Source organism: Podarcis gaigeae, assembly GCF_964106915.1.
Source record: "Podarcis gaigeae genome assembly, chromosome: 4".
NCBI lineage: Eukaryota > Metazoa > Chordata > Lepidosauria > Squamata > Lacertidae > Podarcis > Podarcis gaigeae.
Window position 1 is genome coordinate 85,168,882 of NC_139677.1, and position 22,159 is coordinate 85,191,040.

The window sequence follows — 22,159 nt, forward strand, 5'->3', positions numbered from 1 at the left end:
TACTGGCTGGACCCACAAAGAATTGTAGTCCGAAACACCTGGCAGCCACCAGGTTAGGGGAAAGCTGCTTTGCAATGATGTCCCTCTCATCTTTGAAGTGCCGTGCATGGTTGTTTAGGAAATATCAGAAGATCCTTATTATTATTATTATTATTAGAATTTAAATACCACCCTATACCTGGAGGTCTCAGGGCAGTTCACAGAATAAAATCAAAATAGAAAACCACAAAATACATAAGCAAAATAAAAACAACAACCCAATAACCCCCCCCAAAAAAAACATTTTAAAAGGGGAAAGGATCCGCACAACATTTAAAGTAAGACAATTAACAAACCTGGACAAGAGTCACTCGCTGGAAAGACCATTATCTCAGAAATGTTTGCAGCAATATTTATTTATTGGCAACCAAATTGGCCAGGTGCCTTTCTGATACAAAGACAAAAATAGCTTTGAAATAAGGGGGGGGGGGGGTGGAATTAGTTTTGGTTGTTGAGCAGATGTAATACTAGCGCTTCATCTTCCGCAAGGGAAAGGCCTGTATCTAATGTTGCAAATGAGTCCTCTTTGCTGAGTTTGATCTTCTTTCTTCTTGGCACTGTTTCTACCGCTGATGCACTTCCACCAGAATGTTGTTTGTCCATCCCAGGGCCACTGCAGAAACAAAGAAATCACCCTTTTAATAAGTGCATTTGAGCCAATTAAGCACCATGCAAGCACACAATTCATTTTTAACAGAGGCAGGTTTATGCACGGATAAGGGACAAGCACGCTGATGGCTGTAAAAAGAGGAGCTATAGCTTGAAGAGCTCAAAAGTTGAGACCAATTCTGCTGACCAAGGAAAATGTGTCATTAGTTGCAAGAAACACAGATTTACCATTGCTTTAGATTAATTTACTGTTTGTTGATGGCAAGCAACAAAGATGAGCACATGTAAATTTAAACGCTCGCTAATATTGTGGACTAAACATGTCTTGCTCCTCGTAATCAGACATGCGATGTGACTTGTGTGGCTTCGACCAAGAGGAGCTCTGGTCAATCACAGCAAAGCAGCATCTAGTCCACAGTAGACAACCAGGTGCCCTCATGAAATCCATAAGTAGAGCTAAAAATGTAGTAGTCCTTGGCCACTCTTGCTCCTCTAAGCAACCAGTAGCTAGGTGATACACCATTTTCAAACATGCAGGTTCCACACAACCATCACAGCTATCACCCAGTGATAGAACTATCCTCTGAATTTGTCTATACCCAACTTTCCAAATTTAAATTTCTCCAAATTAACAAAAACAAATTGGCAATAACCTTGTCAAACACTTTTTTTTGGCATCAAGGGAGATGTTTGCAGCCGAATCTCTCTCTCTCTCTCCCCCTTATTCCAAGCAAGCAAATTGGCAACTAATCTTAAATGATCCACTCCTTGTGAATAAAAACCCCTTGGTTCAGATGGACTATTGTTGCTGGCCCTGCCTGGATTCTATTGGCAAACACAGCTGTTAATATTTTAACATCTATATTAGGGAACATATTCTGCTGTAACAATTCAGTAAGCACAGTGGTGGGGGACAGCAATCAGTTAATAGGAAGCTGGCCGAATTTTTGGAGGGCAACTGTCTATCATGGGTTGGTAATTTTTTTAAAAAAATTGGTCTAGTTATATCAGCATTGGCAATTCGCTCCCAGTCTGATCTGAAAATCATTCATTGGTGTATAGGTAGGTTTTTGTTTTTAAGAGGAGCATCTTCCTCCTGCCTTATAAAATCAAAATTTAAAATGTGTTTTGTTTAGGTCAGCACTGTTTATATTGACTTTATTGCAAGCACAAATAATTGCAGGGGCAACAGAGTGCCCACTATTATGAAACGCCTAGCAGGGCTTTAAAAATAATAACACAGCATATTAAAATGTGAATTTGCGAAGCAATAGCAGCACGGTGAAACTTCCCATTCCCCAAATAAACAAAATTGGGATTTTTTTTTCATTTTTGCTGTCTCTGTCAAAAAAGATAAAATTAGACCTATCTGTTTTGCAGTGGGATTGCAGGTGCGCATTCCATATGCTCTGCCTACCTGAGCTGTTTTTGTCGACACAACCACATCGTAAGTATCATATTCTATTAAACTAAAGAAAGATCTCTGTGCAAGCCCAGAACCTCATCTTTGTGGAGGATGGGTGGCAAAATGATGAGAAGATTGTTATGAATATATCACTGATCTAATGTTGACATTTTTTGAAGAGGAAAAACTGAGACATGCAGACTTTTTACAGCCAGGTCTTGAGACTGCCTGCACATCAATCAAGGTATCTGCTATCCCAACATTACTGCTAGGACTCTGGGGTTGAGAGGTTCACATAATGAAGCATGCATGAAGACCGGACATTAGTGGCAGCTCTTGTGGCAACTGCTACAGTTCCTACCGCTGGGTGCTGATGATGAGTAGGTGAGGATGAAGCTGTACCCTTGTTGGAGAGTATCAGGAGAGGTGGAAGGGCCAGCCGAATAAATTTTACTGCCTGAGACAAAGGACAAGGTGGCACCTCTCTCCATTCCAAGTACAGAAGCCACATGGAATTGCAGATGAAACTTCCTTGAACACAGGTGACGTGATAGCATCCTCCATTGCATCTAAGGCAGTGGAGGATTGCCAGGACAGGTTGTGTAACAACAGAATAAAATGCCTAGGAGATTCGGGAGTAACAGCGTGAGGTGGTTGCCTCTCTGTGCCTAATGGTAGGACCGGCCCTGAATGGCAACAGAAGCAACCTGGCTGCTACTCTAGCACCATGCATGCAGACAGAATACTTACTTATTGGTCCAGGCCAAGCACTCAAACAGCAATTTGCAGAGTATGGCACGCCCCCCGCAACAGAGTGGGAGGATCACAACAGGCTCCTCCTACGGCTGCTGTAGTCACTTTTTGAAAAGGAAACAATCCTCCACAAGATGGGAAGCCCGATTCCCTTCCCTGCTTGTACCAAGTTGCTGCTGCAGCAGCCACTTGCAAGAGAGAGTCAAACTGTAGTCATTTGCGGAGCCCGGGGAGCAGTGCATCCGACTAGTCCCAGGGTAAGGTCCAAACAGATGAACCAGACATTGTGGTTTATAAAAGAAGGTTATTGTCCTCGCCCATAGCTTGGCTTGTTTAGAAAATGACCAGGGCTTGTTATCTCTGCCATCAGTCAGGGGACCAAGGACCACTGGGAGTCAGCTCCCATCCCATCCAGCCTATCTCCCATCCAAAAGCCAAAGGAGGAGGAGCCACAGGGAACTAGCTTCTTGCATGCCCTGCTTAAAAGAACACTCCTTTCCACTGGACAGTTGCTTTGGGGCTGCAGAAGGAAGAGGGCATTTGGCTGGAGTAACGAGCAGAAGCACCAGCAAAGGTAAGATGAAGCAGGCCTGAACTGGGAATCAATGCCCTCTTACGGCTCACTGCTTTGTTCTGGCCTTGAAGAACTGCTCTCCCTCCTCTGCCTTTCCCCTCCCCTCTCCAATCACCGCCTATAAAGCGGGATGAAAATATAGTGAATGAATAGCAAGTCCGTCTGCTTTTCTGGCACGTCTCAGAACAGGCGTGCTTTGAGAAGTCCTGGGCCCAGAGCACAGTGCTTAGCGTTTGAAGTGAAAAAGAGGTGGATGGAGGAATCTGGAAGAAAGGGTTTTAAGCGCTAGCAAGATGACAGAATCGTAGAGCGAGAGAAAAGAGCTTTCAAGGCTGTGCAGTGAACAGTGGAGCCGCAAAATCCACAAGCGCAGACAATCCTCAACTGCATAGTTTGGAGCAGCTGTCCCCAGCCTGGTTCCTTCCAGAAATTTTAGACTACAACTCCCATCAGGCCCATCCAGCAAATCTCTGCCCTGGAGGCCCAGGTCCTGCTTCTCCTTGCTCTTCCTGCCTGTCCACCTGCTGTCCTCCTCCAAGTGTGTGAACAGTGACAAGCATGAGGAGAATGAGGAGACATCACTAAGGGTTTGTAAACCTGACGGCAGGGTCCATTTCTCTCTCTCTTCTCTCTTTCTTTTAACTGATGTGATGTGAGCTGCTTTGGGAGACAATTGTTGTCTGCCAAGCAGGGTGAAAATATAGGCATCACCAGTGAAGCTTTGACCTCTTCCTGAGCTGTGTGGTGGAACTGAAATATCTTTCCAGCACATATATAGATAATGGATAATGGTCCCTCAAACTTTCCTCCTGGATTTGTGGGGCAGGTTTAAAAATCACACAAACCAAACAAATAAAAGAAAACAGTAAAAGGCAGCATTGCAAAAGGAGCCTCGTTTATGTGTTACACTAGTCATGCACTTCCTGGCCTAAACAAAAAAAATTCCTTCCAGTAGCACCTTAAAGACCAACTAAGTCAGTTCTTGGTATGAGCTTTCGTGTGCATGCACACTTCTTCCTGGCCTGATATCCCTAGTTTCATAATTAACATGTTTCATAAGTAACATGGAGTCTTGTGGCACCTTAAAGAATAATGGATCTATTATTTGTGAGCTTTCTTGGACAAGTCCGCTTACCATACTTTTCCGATAAGACAAGTCAAAAATAAGATTAAAAATTGGGGGCATCTTATACATGGATAGTGAATATGCAGGACAGGCGATTGGTTGCAGCCACGAGCAGGAGTTTTTCAGCGGCGATTGGGTGTGTGATTTGTGGCTGTGCCAAGGGCTGCTGTGGATTGGCTGCCGCTGCGACAACTGGCAGCTACTGGGCAGACGCTTGTTTTTTTCTGTGACGCGTGCAATCGGCAGCATATGTGAATCGGTTGAGTGATTTTCGGGGCGTTCCCCTCCAAAAAAAGCTCAACAAATCTGGGCAATCCTCCCCGCATTTTCTTAAATTGGAGTCCCCAAAAGTAGGGGGTGTCTTATACATGGGAGCGTCTTATACACGGAAAAATATGCTAATAAAATGCATGAAATGATATCCTGAACTGCAGATATGCATATACATGGGAGAGGTGTGTGTATGTGGATTGCAAAAAGAAAGATCACGGGAAAATGAAATGCATTCTCTGCTCCCTTTTGTGCATTTCATTTCCCTCTGACCTCACTCTTTACATCCCAACTATGTGTATGGGTACCTGCAACTCAGGATAACGCTTCATGCATCTGATGAGGTGGGCTGTAATCAACAAAAGATTATGCCATAATACTTTTGTTAGTTTCTAAGGTGCCACAAGAGTCTCCGTTGTTTCTCGCTGCAAAAGGCTAACATGGCTACTCCTCTGGAAATAAGTTTCTTAAGGAAGCTGATCTGCCAGCAGCATGCAGAGCAGGGAGTTTAGGGATAGCCGGTCCCTCAAGAACTGCCGTTTTGCTAATCAAGGACACTGGGCGGCAAGCCACACACATACATTTTAATTTGCAAGGCCACGGCGAGAATTCTAATGAAGATTAATTAATGCAGACCCTTCTGCAGAGCCCCTGCGCTGCTGCTTCTTCCTCACTCAGTGTCAGAATGTTGACTGCACACCGCGGTAGTAATGAAAATACATTGTGCGTTGTGTTATTCTCCTTTTCCCCCAGCCATTCTTCCTAATGCACACTGAAAAAGTTCTAAAATGAGGTTTATGAAGGAAGCAAGGAATAAGGTTGATCTTGCCTGAGATTCATTATAGGTTCAAGTGCCCCTGAATTGAGAAGACTCAATGAGGCTGTTTTGGGCAAACCAAGTAACAAGAACACAGGATGAGCCAAAGACAATTAAAATGGAAATTAAATTAAATTAATCTGGGCAAAGTGAAGGTTGTTTCTCCTTTAATGGATTAAATGGCCAACAACAAATTCTACTCGTCTACCAGTATGATTAAGTTGCATGGGTGATGTCACATTACTACACTCTTATTATCAGTGACTGTTTAAAATAGTTTGCAATGCTTATTGCATCGGAATGGCATGTTAAAATGGATTTAATGGGCACAATCTGACAAATTAAGCCCACTGAGAATCAATGGGCATTTGAGCACCTAGATTGTGCCAGGCTGTGGTTGTTTTATGTCTGCTTTCACTCTAGCTGCTCTCAAATGGGCTCCTCTGCAATACCAAACCTAGTTATTTCAGCATCAGCAATCTTGCTTTCAGTTGCACAGTGTCATCTGCCAGTTTGCATTGTTAGTCCCAGGCAAAAGTCAGAGTGAGATTCCTAAAGTTGTGCTTTACTCACTCCTTCCCTCATTCCTGCTTGGTGGCAAGTTCAGGGCAGCTTTTACGAGATTAGTTTCCTTTGGAGGAAAGCATCGGAGACATCAAGTGTATTTGCAATCATTTGTTCATTTGCACAGGTTCAGCAGATATTGCAGGGGTGCAGGAGCAATCACACAATCATCACGGATAATGCATAAAGTCTTTCAGCCTCAAAGCCAAGCAAGAATGGATCAGAAGCAAATTCAACTACTTGCTTCTCAGCCATCTCAAGTATACTCTCTTAGCACTCTGAGGCCAGAGAAACTGCCTTCAACGTGTACCGCTTAATGGAGGGCAACCTCACTTAATTCTAAATTAGAATTAGACAAAGAATAGCCATATACAGTGGTACCTCTGATTACATACTTAATTCGTTGCGGAGGTCCGTTCTTAACCTGAAACGGTTCTTAACCTGAAGCACCACTGTAGTTAATGGGGCCTCCTGCTGCCACCGCGCTGCCGGAGCATGATTTCTGTTCTCATCCTGAAGCAAAGTTCTTAACCTGAGGTAATATTTCTGGGTTAGCGGAGTCTGTAACCTGAAGCGTAAGTAACCCGAGGTACCACTGTACAACATGGCAGGTATGTACAAGTCAAGTCCATAAAGCTCAGGTTGATTCTGACCTGCTTGGTTAGTTTGAACTGTGGTTAGCTCAGAACCCCCCAAATTTAGATGTTACTAGAAATTCTGGAAGAAGGAAGTGCTTCTTATGCCCTCTTCACAGAAGCAAAAGTTCTCTTTCCCTTCACCCACCTGTATGCTCTCTGGGGGTCCTCCTAAATAATGTGGAATGAGGTGTGGGAGAGGAGAAGATGGGAAACTTACCTTTCATGAACTTCCAGACGTTAACTTACTTACACCAAGACTTACTAAATAACTATGCTCCTCACCCTTCGATAATCTCTTCCAGCAACAGATCTCATTACAATATTTTAGAAATTAAAGGTATACCTGTTTTAAACCTTTAAAACTAGCAAAGCCTATGTTAAAAATGAGGGCTGAATAAAAATAATGGCCCACAAAAAAGCAGCAAATATACTAAAACCTAAACCATAACATGCCACTAGCTCATAATGAGGCCGGCAACCAATCATCTCCTGCTTTGGTCACCAAACCTTCATCTCCCAATTCCTTCAGGCTCTAAACTTCATCTTCAGTCCACTGAAACTGCAGCTGCCAAAACTGTCTTTGTTCTCCATCATTCACTGCTACACAGCTTGTGCCCTCTCCACCGCACTGCACACAAGATTAAAACGTCCTTCAGCAGCCTATGCTTTAAAGCCCTCAAACCACCTCTAGCCATTCCTAGGACCCACACTCCTCCCTCCTGTCTTCTCTGCTCCGTCTCTTGTTTTTCTTCCCTCCTTCCTCCCTGCCTTCTTCTGAACCATCACAGAGCATTTTCTTTCTTTATTTAAACAGATAGATCTGTGTCACTTCTCTGAAGCTCAAAGTGGCTTGCAACGGGACAAAAGACCAATACTAGTAACATTTGCAAAATGGGAAGTAAGTAAGTAAGTAAATGAAAGAAGGCCTTTACATCCTCTCTGAAAGGCTATCAGAAAGTATCTCAGGTAAAGCTCGTTATCCGTTCCTTAGGGCATTCGTGTATTTGGCTATGCTCAAGCTAGGCAGCAAAACTGGCCTTTGCTTGTTTTGGAGCAGTGCATACTTCTGGGCTAAGCACACTTAAAAAACGTGGGCCACAACCACAAAAGGATACTAGAGGTAAGTGAAGTGCTATGTGAACCGCCCTGAGACCAAATTTAATAAATAAAAATAATATACTCCAATATAGGCTCTGTGTAGAGCATGGGGCTCAATCCGCAGTCCTCATATGCCTTTATTCACACATTTGCTGGAAAATGCTACATAGCTTGGAAGCAGGTTTGCCTTCACCTTTCTTCTTAATCAGTGCAGCTAGAGGAAGGCAGATATACTGGGATGGCTCACTTGGTAGAGCATAGAATCACAGAATTGTAGAGTTGGAAGGGACCCTGCTTCAAGGGGTTAGGATGGAGGCCATGTTTGAGACCAACCTGTAACGAGGCCAGCCTCCTGAGCCTCTGCTCCCTTGCACCTTGCCTACTTCACCATAAATAAACAAAGCAACAGACAAGACATGGGATAAATGGAGAAAACAAAGAAGCTCAGTGTTCTGCCTCCCACTCAGACCACAATGAGAGTAAGGAAGAGGTCCTTATTGAGGCAGATTAAAAGTATTGGGTAGAGAGTCAGAGCAGCCCCAAAGCTCAGACTAAGCAACAGGAAAGGTCGGACTAGCTAGATTAGGAGCAGCTGTCCAATATTAGGGAAAAGAGTTCAGAACTGTTTGCTAGCAATGGAGCAGTCCCAACAGGTTGACACACCTACCTACCTGCCTGCCAAGCCTTGAAAGTCAAGGTGAAGCAAGTTTCCTTTGTGAATCTCCTGTGCTTTACAGGAACGCTAAGCATTCAGAAATGCATTACGTTGAGGAAATTGGGTCTACTCCCAATGGCAGAAGAGCTGCAGAGTCTTGGGTGGTTTGGCTGCACTCTGTCCTTCTGACTTTGCTTCTTACACCTCCAGCAGTTGGGTCAATGCCCTCCCTGGACTCTACAGATGCTCCCTGAGGTGTCCTGTCAGAGAAGGCCACCCAGAGCTTCCAGATTCTAGGAGAAGGGAGCACCTACCTCCTCTAGCCTTCACTCCCTGCTTTCGGGCCCTACCTTCTGGGGCAAGTGGAAGAAGCAATTTAGGGGAGGAAATCCTCCACTGTAGGGAAACAGCCAGTCCATTCTGAGAATGAACAGGGATTATGGAGCAATCTGCATATGAGTGCCATAGAAGAACAGCTCTCAAACTGTAGCTTGTAAAATAATATAATCCAGGTTTATATTATAGCTCCTCTAACTTCTGACAATTAAAACCACATAGTTAGTGGTAGTCAGGGATGAGAATTCACCCTAAAAGAACTGACAAATCTGAGGCCTAGACCAGGGGTCGGCAAGGTTTACCTTGCCGGGGCCAGTTCACTCCAGCACAGATCACTCCGTGGGCCAGATTGCACACACGCCTGCAATTTCTGGCATCTGCGTCTGTGCAGACGCGATTTCCGGCGCCATGAAAGTGAGTCCCCATGCCACGCTGCGCTGGTTTAGTGCAGTGCGCGGAGACTCACCAAGCAAGTGGCTTGGGGGCCGGTTAAACAGCCCCCGTAGGCCGCTTGTGGCCCATGGGCCTTAGGTTGCCTACCCCTGGCCTAGACCATGGCAGTCACATTTAAAAGTGAATGCTGAGATGAATAGTCCTATACGTAAGAGATTAACTGGAGGGGGTGCAAAGTCCAATCACAACTTTGTTCTAATTCAAAATTTCTTTTCAAAAATGGCTGAGGAACTGGACCTATTAAGAATTCAATCTGGCTGCCTAATGAATATTTAGGGCACTCACCTGCTGCTTCCATACCCTACCCGGCCCCCGACAAATGCTTTGTCTCATTAACTATTTAACATTATGATAGCCTTAAACAGAAATATGATAAATGTTCCTAGATATACCAAAAAATCATCTTGCATTACATGCTTGGATTCTTTAATTACTCATCTGGTGGAGGGGATAGCTCGAAGCCGTTTTCATTTAAAGGCAAATTTAAGAGAGTGGGTTGTGTATAGCTTCCCTCGCAGGAGGTGGTGGTGGGGAGATGAGTATGGCTGAAAAAATTAGCAATTTAAAGAAAAGAACAGAAAGCTTTCCACAACCAGAGACAGATCATTTACCTTTTGCTATTTCCTTCGATATAAAGCTTCTAAGGGAGCAATCCAAGATCTCCAAGGGTGAGCAAGTTAGGATCCAGTTGATTTCTGGCTCAACCAGATGATTCCTGATGCAGCTGGACTATGCTGACATAAGCCCCATGTCCCGGTTCAGCCAGGGATATGACAGCGTAATTCCCTCATCCCACCACAGCTGGCTCAGTTAAGATCAGTGGATCTTATACTGGCATAAGCCCTGCATATGGGTGTTTCAGGGGAGTGGCAGGGCAGGGCAGGGCAGGGAGGACTTCTGCTGGATCCAAACTCTGTTCAGCTTGGTCGCATGACAAAACTTGGGTCAAGGAAAAGGGTGGCATAAGTCAAATTCTATTTTCAAGGGTTGTTTTCCTCCTCTCTTCTGGTAGCAGCCTTGCTCCTGAGCAGAGTACGGAATAGGGGAAATTTAAGTCATCCTAATTTAACATAAAGGTAAAGGGACCCCTGACAATTAAGTCCGGTCACGAACGGACTATATGGAGCTTGCAGAAATGACTGGCAGAATCCGAGACCTGGGAGAAGAAGTTGTGGAGGAGGACTGGAAGAAATTCAAGGACTATTTACAAAAATATTGTAAATTGTATGAATGTTAAGAAAGATGTTAGATTATCAACAATATGGCACCAATAAGTTAGTTAAAAGGAATATGAAGATAAATGAAAATATAAGAAAAGATAAATTTTGGATAAATATTATGTTAAAATTAAGCTTTTAAGGTCTGGCTTAAATTATCTAAAATTAGGGATACAATATCAGAAAATTATAATATAAGAATTGAAACAAGGTGATAAATTGCTGGGTAAAGTTCGAAAATTTGGAACGCAGGAACAAGAGATGCGAGGAAGTCCAAAGAAGTGATGAAAATGTGGATATTGGAAAAATTATATGTTATTTTGTTTGTTCTTTCTATTGTTCTAAGAAAATCTTTAATAAATATTTATAAAAAAAATAAATAAGTCCGGTCACGAACGACTCTGGGGTTGCGGTGCTCATCTCGCTTTACTGGCCAAGGGAGCCAGCGTTTGTCCACTTCTACAGACAGTTTTTCCAGGTCATGTGGCCAGCATGACTAAGCCGCTTCTGGCAAAACCAGAGCAGCGCACGGAAACACTGTTTACCTTCCCATGTGCTTTCGAACTGCTAGGTTGGCAGGAGCTGGGACCGAACAACAGGAGCTCACCCCGTTGCGGGGATTCGAACCGCCAACCTTTCGATTGGCAAGCCCAAGCGGCACAGTGGTTTAACCCACAGCGCCACCCGCGTCCCTAATTTAACATAAGCCAGTGTAAATTCCACTGGCTTCCTATACTTAAGATTGCTCTGTAAGCCTGGTTGTATTTTTTTTTTTAAAAATGAGGGTACATTCTTCCTTTACAAAGAAACAATCTCTAACACATTTAAGTCCTAGAAACTGCAAAACCAACATGTATATCGCTGTTATTAAAGTATTGGAAAAACAAACAGTCTGGGTATGGGATACCGTAAAGACTGCATTCTCTCAGAGGATCCTTTCCTGTCCAAAGTACGATGGGCAGTGACCCAATGCAGGGACATCATGTCAGTGACACCAAGATTAACCTCCCTCTGTGGGGGAAGTCAGCTCCTCTGTCTCCTCCTGGTTTTTAGAGAGCTGGCTCTCTTTCAATAATGTTACCCATTTAAGGCAGATTATTTATGAACATTTGGACGTATTTACAAGAAGCAGCAGTGGCACAGAGTCTGAAAACAGAAGTAGGGTTCAGATGTAGGAGGCCACCAGCTCCTAACCAATCAGGTCAGATCTAGACAGACTGAGAGTCACCACTAACCAACCAGCCTCCCACCATCCCAGTCTGGGGTGAATGGAAGTTGGAGTCCAACAACTATTGAAAGGTGTCACGTTGGCTACTGCTGGCATAGATATTGTGACCATGTGCAGCAGCATCCATGAACACCAGGAGCCATTGGGATCCATGCGAAATGTTCATGGAGCCCTGGGATGCTAGCCCTTGGGGATGACCTTCCCACCTGTGCAGATATTGCTATGCATACTTCTTCTATATAGGAGATTACTTATTGCTTATTTACTATCAAGCAGAAGCTATTTTTACTAATAATGGACCGTAGAAACTGCCCAGCTGCTGCTTGGAAGGGCAGAGGGCAACATGGAGGACTCTCAGAATAGGAGGAAGCTGGGCAAAAACAGATCCAATTAGGTTTGGCTTGGATTCAGGCATTTGTATGCAGTAAATTATATTACTTTTCTTTGACCAGGGCAGGAGGGAGGAAACCATGGCTGCAGTAGTACCATGGGGGGAGGGGGAGGCTAGATGCATCAAGACTGCTGGTGTGCTTGTATCTTATATCTTAGTTCAATTGCGAAGATGGACAAGCAGTGAATACATTGTAATCTCCCCTTTTTTTACTACATATGTGCATTCTCCTAACCAGGAGGCAAACCCTTTCCAAGAGTAGGTACTCAAGCTTTGCGAAAATGACGACAAACTGGATATCTCGAATATTTCCAATCAAGCTTACACACAAATGATTCGGTGCAACGCAGTGTGTCCTGGCTCACAAAAGGAAATGTGTGACCCAATTATATTTCATACAGAAGCACAGAAGAGAAGAAGCACTTGAGGTGGACTTCCTTCCCCTTATTCTACAGTTAATCAATAGCCCAGCCAGCCACAAGGCTTTTATGCTGTGCCATGAAGCCTGCCAACAGACTCGACTGGGCTCCTAGTAGCAGCAAATTCCTGAACCGTGCAAGGTCCACTTGTACTCCCTTGTTCCCACAGCTACAGAAAGCAGACAGCCTCAGAAATGACAGCACGCCACTGGCCTGCAGGTCTTTCTCGATCTTCGTGGTATGGTAATGAACAAAAAATAAGGGCAAAAATTACACTGTAAGCTTTTTCTGAAGGATTTGGCAGGGGGTGGGGGGGAGCCCAAACCAGCAGTCAGTGATGTGGTACTCAATATGATTAAACTAAGCTGAAAAGTGTATTGGCTTTTTCACCATCCAGAGGACTTTGTTGAATGGGCAGCACTGTATAGAAATGTCATAAATAAATATAAATAAATAAACAAGCAAATCCTTACCAAGACCATGAAAGCGCTGCTGTGCTGCAGGGATTTCAAATCTGACTTGCTTACTAAACAGCTAGGAACTTGGTAGGAAAGAACGTAGAGGCCAACTGATACATTGCATGGTTTAAGGATGGAAATGACAATGGACCTGGTTGAGCAAAATTTCTGTTCTTTAGGGACACACAAGATGGACAAGAAAACATGCTTTTGTGGAACAATGGACAGACAAGCTATGCTGCTCAGCTTATTTTTCAAGCTAGGCTACTCGGCACGAAACAATTTTTATAAGCTGCTCTAAGAAAAGAGTGGGACATAAGCAAATAAATAACAGTTAGCATAAGGTGCCAATTGGGATTTTCCAAACCTGATCCCCAAATACATGGTAAATTGCCATAGCAGCGCATAAACCAAATGAACCAATATTGAGGCTGAAGACATCAGCATGATTAGTCAAGCAAGGTGCACAATTTAGGTTCCACAACCTCTTCAAGGGTCCAACACCACAAAATTGCTCTCTGCCGTTTTCATATTGTCATGAAGATACATGAATAAAAGCAGCTGAACATCCAAACATCAGCAAACCTGAAGGAACTTCAGATCATTGGTTTATTTGACTGTGGCAGAATAGTTATTTGCCACGGGTAGTTTTTGATTGGTTAAAGGTTTTGATAATATGGAAGGTGAAGACAAAGGGAGGGAGAGAGAGAGACCAGACCGTATTATCAAGATAGATGCAACACATACCCATGGCTTTCTGGATCAGCCTCTTGGTCCGAGTCTGTATATCTGTCAGGGTCTGGAAGGATGCTTGGATCAAAGTCATCATCACTTTCACTGCGATCCAGAAAGGCGACACATTCCTCTTCCACCTGAGTGAAACAAACAAAATACAGAATTAGACACCTCCATATTTCACGTTCGTTCAAAAATGAGTGTCGGTGTGTTTCTTCTTTCCTGGTCATTTTAGTCCAGTCCAGCAATTAAGCCAAGATTTGCGTACAGCTGGTGATGCATCAGAGGAGAGTTTAACCACCAGTCCGGGTGTGGTTGACAGGCTCAGCCAAACCTTGACTTAGCTGCTGTGTTGAGCTAAAAGGACCGAAGAGGAGCAAAGTGGCTATAGGCTCCTCCCCAAGAGACCTCACGTTTGCACCAAGCCATGGTTCGGTTTGGTGCTACAGCCTCCATCCTGCTCGTTCACATAGCACTAAACCATGGTTTAGCACTATGTGCAAACCAGCCCATTATGTACTCATTGCTACTCCCCTCGGGAATCCTTGAAAAAGACAAGATGCTTGTCCAAATCTACCACTGATAGTTATGATGGGCACTTTGCTAGCATACTCTAATGTTAAAAAGAAGAGTGTTTCACTAACATCTCTTAATATTTAAATAACTTTTTTTTTTTATAATAACTATTTCTTTCCAGTGGCCTTAATCTCTGATTACAAGATCCTTTTTAGAAAACTTCATTTCAATCAACTTGTTTTTATTTACTAGTTTTCCATCCCTCCAAAGCAGCCCAATAAAACAGCAAGACAGTACAATAAAAACACATTCTTCCCTCTGTTAACTGCTTTTATATTATTATGAACAAGCAGAGCCAACAACACAGTAATTTTGTGCTTTTCTTGCAAAGTTCCTCTGGTTGACCTTTGGAGTCAAGGGGACATGGAGGTGAATTATGGTTTTGACACCCCTGCAAGAGTCCTTTACGGCTTCCCAAAAAAACTCTCTTGTGCTATTTTAAAGGTCACAGAGAAAGAGGAGAAGGAGGAGGAAATCAGATTTATTATAAAAAGCCAATATATAAAGTTGGGTGGGGGGCAGTTAAGCCTGGAATATTCACTCTCAACAAACAACAGTAAACCATGGCTCATAATGATCAATAAAACCAAGAGATAGATTCACTTTACACAGCAAACTACCAAAAAGAGAGGGAGGGAGGAGTGGGGGCAGGGGAACAAAACAGACAGATGCCTTGCTGAGGGCAGCTTGACAGATTGGTTGCTTGGTCTTTTTCCTTCTTCCCTACCAACCGTAGAGATGCATGTGTGAAGTACAACACCACAGCTAATTTTGTCACCCAGCATTCTGGTTACAGTGCAGGTGCAAAGCAAGCAAAGGCATCTGCTTTCTCACTGGTGTGATGAAGTGTCACGCTTCCTACGTCCACCTCACCACAAAACACAGAGAGAGTTTAAAAAGAAAAGAGGAATGTGCAAAGAGGGAAATGCACCCAAGACAGAACTCTGCAGACAAAATGACAAAGATTTATAGAGATGAGATATTCGTTCACCTCAAAGTCACTTCTGTTGCATGAATCGTTTGCCAAGGAGAACACAACAAGAACACAACTGCTTGAAATATGGCAGGTTTAGTATGGCGGGTTCATTATGGCTATATGAGCTATAGTTCAGCCTTCGCCAACATATGCTCACCAGACATTTGGGAGTAAAATTCCCATCAGGCCCAGCCAGGACGGTCCTACTGTGTTGGCATAGGCTACTGTAGTAGAAAAAGACTTTTGTATTTATTCTGTTTTTCTCCATATTGCTGTTTCTTTACATCTGATGATGATGATGATCATCTGTATGGCATAAGCCCCCTGCCCCCATGGTTTTTCAAGATCGCTCTGAGTAGGTTTTAGTTGCCCTCTGTGATGCTATCACAATATCACTACATGACCCTTGACCTTTGTGACTAGACCAGGAAGCACTGACCTTGCTCTAAATCAGTGTTTCCCAAACATGGACCTCCAGCTGTTTTTGAACTTCAATTCCCATCATCCCTCACCACTGGTCCTGCTAGCTGGGGATGATGGGAGTTGTAGTCCAAAAACAGCTAGCTGGGAAACACTGCTCTAAATAATCTTTGCTTGCCCTCAGCGACATTAGCAACAGCAAACTGCGATGGGCTCTGCAGCATGTCACCAAATAATTCCTGACTGGCTGGGATCACCGCTGGAAGACAAAAAACCCCCTAAAGCTGATAGGGGGAACGGGCAGGAATGATGTGTGTAAGCATTTAACTATTTTAAGGTTTTGCTTTTTAAAAAAAATTGGAGAAAATATTCTGGTATCTTCAGGAAGCATTGCTTTCAATCAAAAAATTAACATAGCTGAAAAGCCATTGCAGGTCTCTTCAATAAAGAGTTGATAAAATACTTTTATCGTGCAATTTAGAACCTTTGCAATGTTGACATCCTGTTTTGAAAACTAATTTGCACTGACTTCAGTGGAATCTACGTTCAGATAAACATGATCAGAGTAATAAGTCTAAGCTTTATGAGGACCTTCCCAATCTATTGTATAACAAAATACAGGATGCTGAAAAACAAAGCTCTTTCTTCTCTAATGCCTCATTCTGATGAGATTCAGGAAGATTAGGGAAACACAAAATATGACAAAACTGACAAGTAAAGACATGGAAACAAAATGCAGAGAGAAATTATCTTCCTTTTAACGCAGAAAAGCATAACCACCCAGAGCCTAAATCTTTCTTATTCTTCTTCCACATTACACAAAATGTACTTGACGTGCCTACATTCTCTTATCTCACACACCCTTTTGTCACTTTCAAGGTTCACGGCAGTCACGGCTGTCAGCCCATGTACAGAACGTAATTCTCAAAAGTAGTCTCTTGTGTTCAAACATTTCAACACATCAGCCTCCTTCAGGGAGCTCAATAACTGCCCCTTGGGGAAATGTGTGCACAAGAGAAATGGGTTTATATAACTTTTATGGAACTTCTCAGTAACTTCTCATTGCAGTTGGAAGGAAAATGATGCAGAAAATGCTACATTTTCCTCTCTTTTTCAGTGCTAGGAAAACCCATTAAGGAATACTGTATGGATAAACAATATCTGGGAAGAGTTACTTGTAAAAGGACTTATGTTAACTGGTGGATTGTTTTTTTAAACTGCTTTGTTTCTTTATACAACAAATTCCCTATGCCATATGACAAACTTATAGCTCTCATCAATTGTAAAAGGTGACGTGTATCTTTAAAACCCTAAACAGTTTGCATCCCAAACACCTGCAGTAGTGCCTATTCCCAAATCAACTTGCTTATATTCTAATATATTCTGCCAGGGCCCTTCTCCGTGTACCTTTTTCATCAGATTGATTTGTGCCCTGATCATTCCCCAAAGAGGTTTATTTAGCACCAATGTTGCATTAGCTTAGATACAGGGCAAAACATTTTCCTTTATCTGGATATTTCAACAGATTTTAATTCACTGCATCTGACAAAATCTTAATCTGCTTTAAGATTTTATTCTCTTTCTTTTATCCTTGTTTTTTGTGTATTACTTTACTCAGTGTGAGGCACATTAATCAACTTTCTTGTGTTTATACAGCTGAGTTTTATTTTCAACAGATATGTAGTTTTCTGACCCTTTGTGACTTGGAAAATACACTTGACTTTTCAAAGTCCTTAAACCAAGGAAAATAAATTCAATTAAAAAAAACCCTCAACAACATAAAGTTTAACTATCTAATTTCACACTATGGTTTTGACCTTTGGGATTAAAAAAGGAGGGTTCTCCCCCTCTCCGCCCGCACTCCTCCTATGTTGGCTCTGAACATAAAATAAGGATGGCTCATCACAGATACTGAAAATGTCACACGCAACATGAAATTTAAAGTTTAGTGTGGCAAGCTAGGTGTTATATACTAGAGGTCCCAAAACATTTTTTCCCAAGAGAGTTTGGAAGTAATAAACTAAGCTCCTGAATATTCAAACAGCACACTTCCAGATACCGATTCATTATGGGCCAGTGTCATGGCGCCTAACCTCAGTAGGGGCTGCAATACCACAAGGATATAGGGTAGAGGCTACTCCGTACAGGGGAGAACCTTCAGTATGTTCTCCCATATCCTTACCCTTGTCCTCGGACTCAGAATACGAGTCCCCAACAGCACCTGAGCCTCTCCAACCTTGCAGGGACTGATGGGTACAAAACCAGGTACGTGTGACTTAAAAACACACAACTGGTTCCTGCAACAAGGCAAGGTCAAAGACAACACATCCCTTGTCAGTGTAATAAGACTCCAAGCTCTTTGCTGAAGCAACATCTCTTTACAGCTGCACTGGAGAAAGGCCTTAGCACAGCTTTGCCTGCAATGGTCCCAGGTTTAGCCCCTTATATCTTCACGTAGGGCTGGGAACACACTTTTCTCGGTAGAGCTGATGCCAGTCAGTCTGGAAAGTCCTGAGCTGTATGGGCCAAAAGCCTAACTCAGTGTATGTCAGGGAGAGGCAAACAGGAAAAGATCAAAGGACAGAAACCAGCAGTTATAGAGAGCCTAAAGAGATTATCAGCAGCGTGTTGTCTGACAGTCAGTCTGACGTAGAGGGGGAGGAGGATGAGCCTGGGACAAGTCATGCTGTACACAGAGGAAGTAAGGGGAGGAGTTTTCGCAGACTTGCATGCTGGGTGAAAAAAAGGAGGAAGTAACATTAGAGGGAGCAACTGCGCACAAGGGGAAGGAGGTTAATGGAAACACTGGAGATGTACATTTGAATTTTGTCAAATAAATCAATTGTTTGGAACTGGCTGGGAGCCTGGAGTCTTATCTATGGCCAGCTGGACAGCACTAAGCCTCTGACAGTGTAAAGCAACTTCCTATGTTCGCAGGAGAAAGGGTTCCAGCCAGCAGTACCCACAAGGAACTTCCGCTGGTTTTGACTTAATAAGATGTGATCTGATAGGTAACCCTGCCTGCCCAGGAGACATTCAACAGGAGTGCATCCACTTCCCCTGCAACCTTCAAACCTCAGCAGAACAAAATCTTCAAAAATTGAGCCAAAGGTTTCTGGAGGATGTAGTAATTTATAATTCTGAATATACAGGCGTTCCCCCCATTTACACACAATCAACTCGCACGCAACCGTGTATATGCACAGCACCAGGAAATAAATTGTTACACACCTATATAAGAAAAATATCTGTTTTACTATGGAGAAAAACAAGCTGACAAGATTAACCCTCAGAACATATTTGGACAAGCATTCCTCTATCTGAAATATGTGTGAGATCAAAGTCTTTGGTTTGTGTGTGACCTTCCTGAATCCCCAATAAGAAATGTATGATCAGGAAGCATTGCTCACAGGGTTCCCTAAATGTTTCCATGGAATGCACTTGCCTGGACCACTTTAGCTTGAAAACCAAGCCCTCCATGGTTGTTCACAGCCACTATTGAAACATCCCATTTGTGATTCCTCTAACCACCATAGTAAACTCTCATTTAGAGGTCATGTTGCATTTTTTCAGCCAGTATATAAACTGCTGCCAGAAAGCTGTTTTTGTGCATAGCATAGTCCACATATTACAGTTCTCCATGTAAATATGACCCTCTTGTAATGTGTGACCTGTCCCCACATTTACAGAAGGTCACTTTCATCTCTCTCTTTTTAATGCAGGTATTAAAGTTGTCTCTACAGAATACAGTAGTCTATGAAACACCAATTTTTCATCTGCTAGCACATTACGTTTCCAAGCTGCTCATTCATTTGTCTCTTTATTACAGGAATACTTGACAAATCCTTATACTGTGTAAAGAGTGTAACTTATCTACAGCAAGCAAGATGAAATACATTCTGTGATTGATGACTTGTGTCTAGCTTTCATAAAAATAGGAAACAAGGCTTCTCAACTCCTAGAAGATTACATTTGGGGACAATGCGGATAAGAGTGATCAAACCAAAGGGCTGTTGAGGCTGCAGTTATTAATGCTATATATTATTCTTCAAGTGTTATGCAATTGAAACATCTTAAATTAATTTAGTGAAAAGTAATGATATCTGATACAAGACTTTGTTTGTTTTATTGTTCATATACCTTCCCTGTAGTTATCTGTCAAGTGTGCCAAGGAAATCTGTCACAGATGGAAAACAAGTAAATATTTGTCTCAATTTGGTAGGGGAAATGGAAAATGCAAACTATTATGTACCAGTCTGGCCTCTACCATTCTTTGGCCATCTGGGCTATTTTCTCAGGTAGGTCTTGGAGAATACATTACATTGGTGCTCCACCATCTCCTTTGTACCATCACAACATCTAGGATGACCTGAAAGGTGCCTTCTTCACTATACAGTAGACCAGTGTTTCCCAACCATGGGTCTCCAGCTGTTTTAGACTACAACTCCCATCATCCCTAGCTACCAAGACCAGTGGTCAGGGATGATGGGTATTGTAGTCTGAAAGCAGCTGGAGACCCAAAATTAGGAAACACTGCCATAGACACATCCATTCTGAACAGCAAGGGCACTTAAGTATGTATTTTCAGTAACTGTCCCTCAACCTACGAGGCCACCTTATTCTAGACGTGCCCACTCAACCGCTTTGGTCGGCGGAATTGGCACTACTAAAGGTGGCCACATAATATCTGTTTCACATTTGTAAGATCGCGATCATTTAGGCTGACAGCACTTACACTAGGGAACTTAGACTGCCTATTGAGATCAAGCAGCTGCCTTCACTGTGCTCTTTTTAGAATAGGATAAACATCCAACAAATCAAATAAATACGCACATGTCCTTGCACATGCAAACAGAACAAATATGAGACACTTGCGGAACGCAACTCAGACCAGAGATCCAGTGAGTGTGATCTGTGTTAAACCAGCAGAGGTGCCATTTATGTTCAGGTTGGAATTATGCTTACTCCAACAGAATCCTGTACCGGGAATGCGGAAGAGCCAGGAGTGAAACTCACTTGTTTTTCTTTAGAGTCAGTTTATGAACACCATCCCAATGTAACTAGGCTTGCATTTGTTTGTGTTCAGCAGAGAATGGTAACACACATAAGTATGATAACATGTGTAAAGCTTGGTTTCTGGAGATAAGCTCCATCTCGCAAACGCGTCTAAATGAGATGTCTCCAACCTATTCAGCTGTTTGTTGTTTTTGTTTTTGTTGCTTTTAAAAATCTCAGTCATTTCTTGAAATATCTAAGTTGGACTACTTGTATAAGTGTACGCATTACTAGCTAACAAGTAGCTTTGTTCTGAGTAATTGAGCTCAGAATACTTTTCTTTTCTTATTTTACCAAAATGAAATAGTGTTCCCAAAAAGTTATTATCCATGCAGGAAAGAAAATACTGAGGTAAAAAACCTAACCATTTGTGGTTTACATGAGAACTCAACTGTAATCTCCAAAAGGCAGGAGGATAGCATGAAATTATGATGTATTTCCACCTAATTAATTCTCAGTATTAATCTGGATTTTACCATTAACGCAGATCTTATTATGTAGTGACTCTTTACTGCAGTTGAAAAGTGGGAGGCAGCCGAAACTGGTAAAAGACCAAACAAAATCCATCCTGAACGTTATCTTATATCGCTTTTTACTGTTGTTGTTCAACCCAAAGAAACAGTGTAGAGATTCAGCGACAGCTGGGGAAAAAAGGACAATTTAATAAGTGTCTGGGAGATTTAGATTTCCCAACAGAAAGTCACTTGGGAATTGAACCACATTTCAACATTGACTTGTTAAAGTCATCTCAAACATTTCTTACTTGAAAAGGGTATATGTGGGCTGGTACAGGACTGTCAAAAAAAGAAAAGGATGCCCAAGTGGAAGTAAACAACAGCTTGGTTCTCTTGAGTGTGGGATGAAATGATCATGGAATAGCTAACACCAGTGCTATTTTTTCTAGAAAAAGAGGTGCTGGAGCTCACCATGAACTTCTCCCTTGTTCTCTTAGAGTGGCAATAGCGCCCACCTGAGAGGTGTTGGAGCTGAGCTCTGGTAAACTAAGCTGGGAAAAGCCTATTTAAATTAACAACAAAAAAAGTTAAGCAAGCGAAAAACTCTTCTCCTCAAAATGGGAAATATTCAGTATGGATCTACTGAATAATCCAATACAGTGGTACCTCAGGTTAAGTACTTAATTCGTTCCAGAGGTCTGTACTTAACCTGAAACTGTTCTTAACCTGAAGCACCACTTTAGCTAATGGAGCCTCCTCTGCTGCCGCGCCGCCGGAGCACGATTTCTGTTCTCATCCTGAAGCAAAGTTCTTAACCTAAAGCACTATTCTGGGTTAGCGGAGTCTGTAACCTAAAGCGTATGTAACCTGAAGCGTATGTAACCTGAAGCGT

At 42.7% G+C, this 22,159-nt stretch overlaps 1 protein-coding gene across 1 annotated transcript in view; it reads right to left on the minus strand.

Moving 5' to 3' along the window:
- Positions 1 to 377: 377 nt before the first annotated feature.
- The window catches only part of DDX10 (DEAD-box helicase 10), a gene marked incomplete at its 5' end in the record, with an annotated part of 158,923 nt that continues 137,141 nt past the window's right edge, over positions 378 to 22,159 (minus strand). Inside the window, 2 exon segments of the mRNA XM_083736392.1 lie at positions 378 to 652; positions 13,798 to 13,922. Of these exon segments, the coding sequence (XP_083592518.1) occupies positions 478 to 652; positions 13,798 to 13,922 (300 nt within the window). The 3' untranslated portion in view covers positions 378 to 477.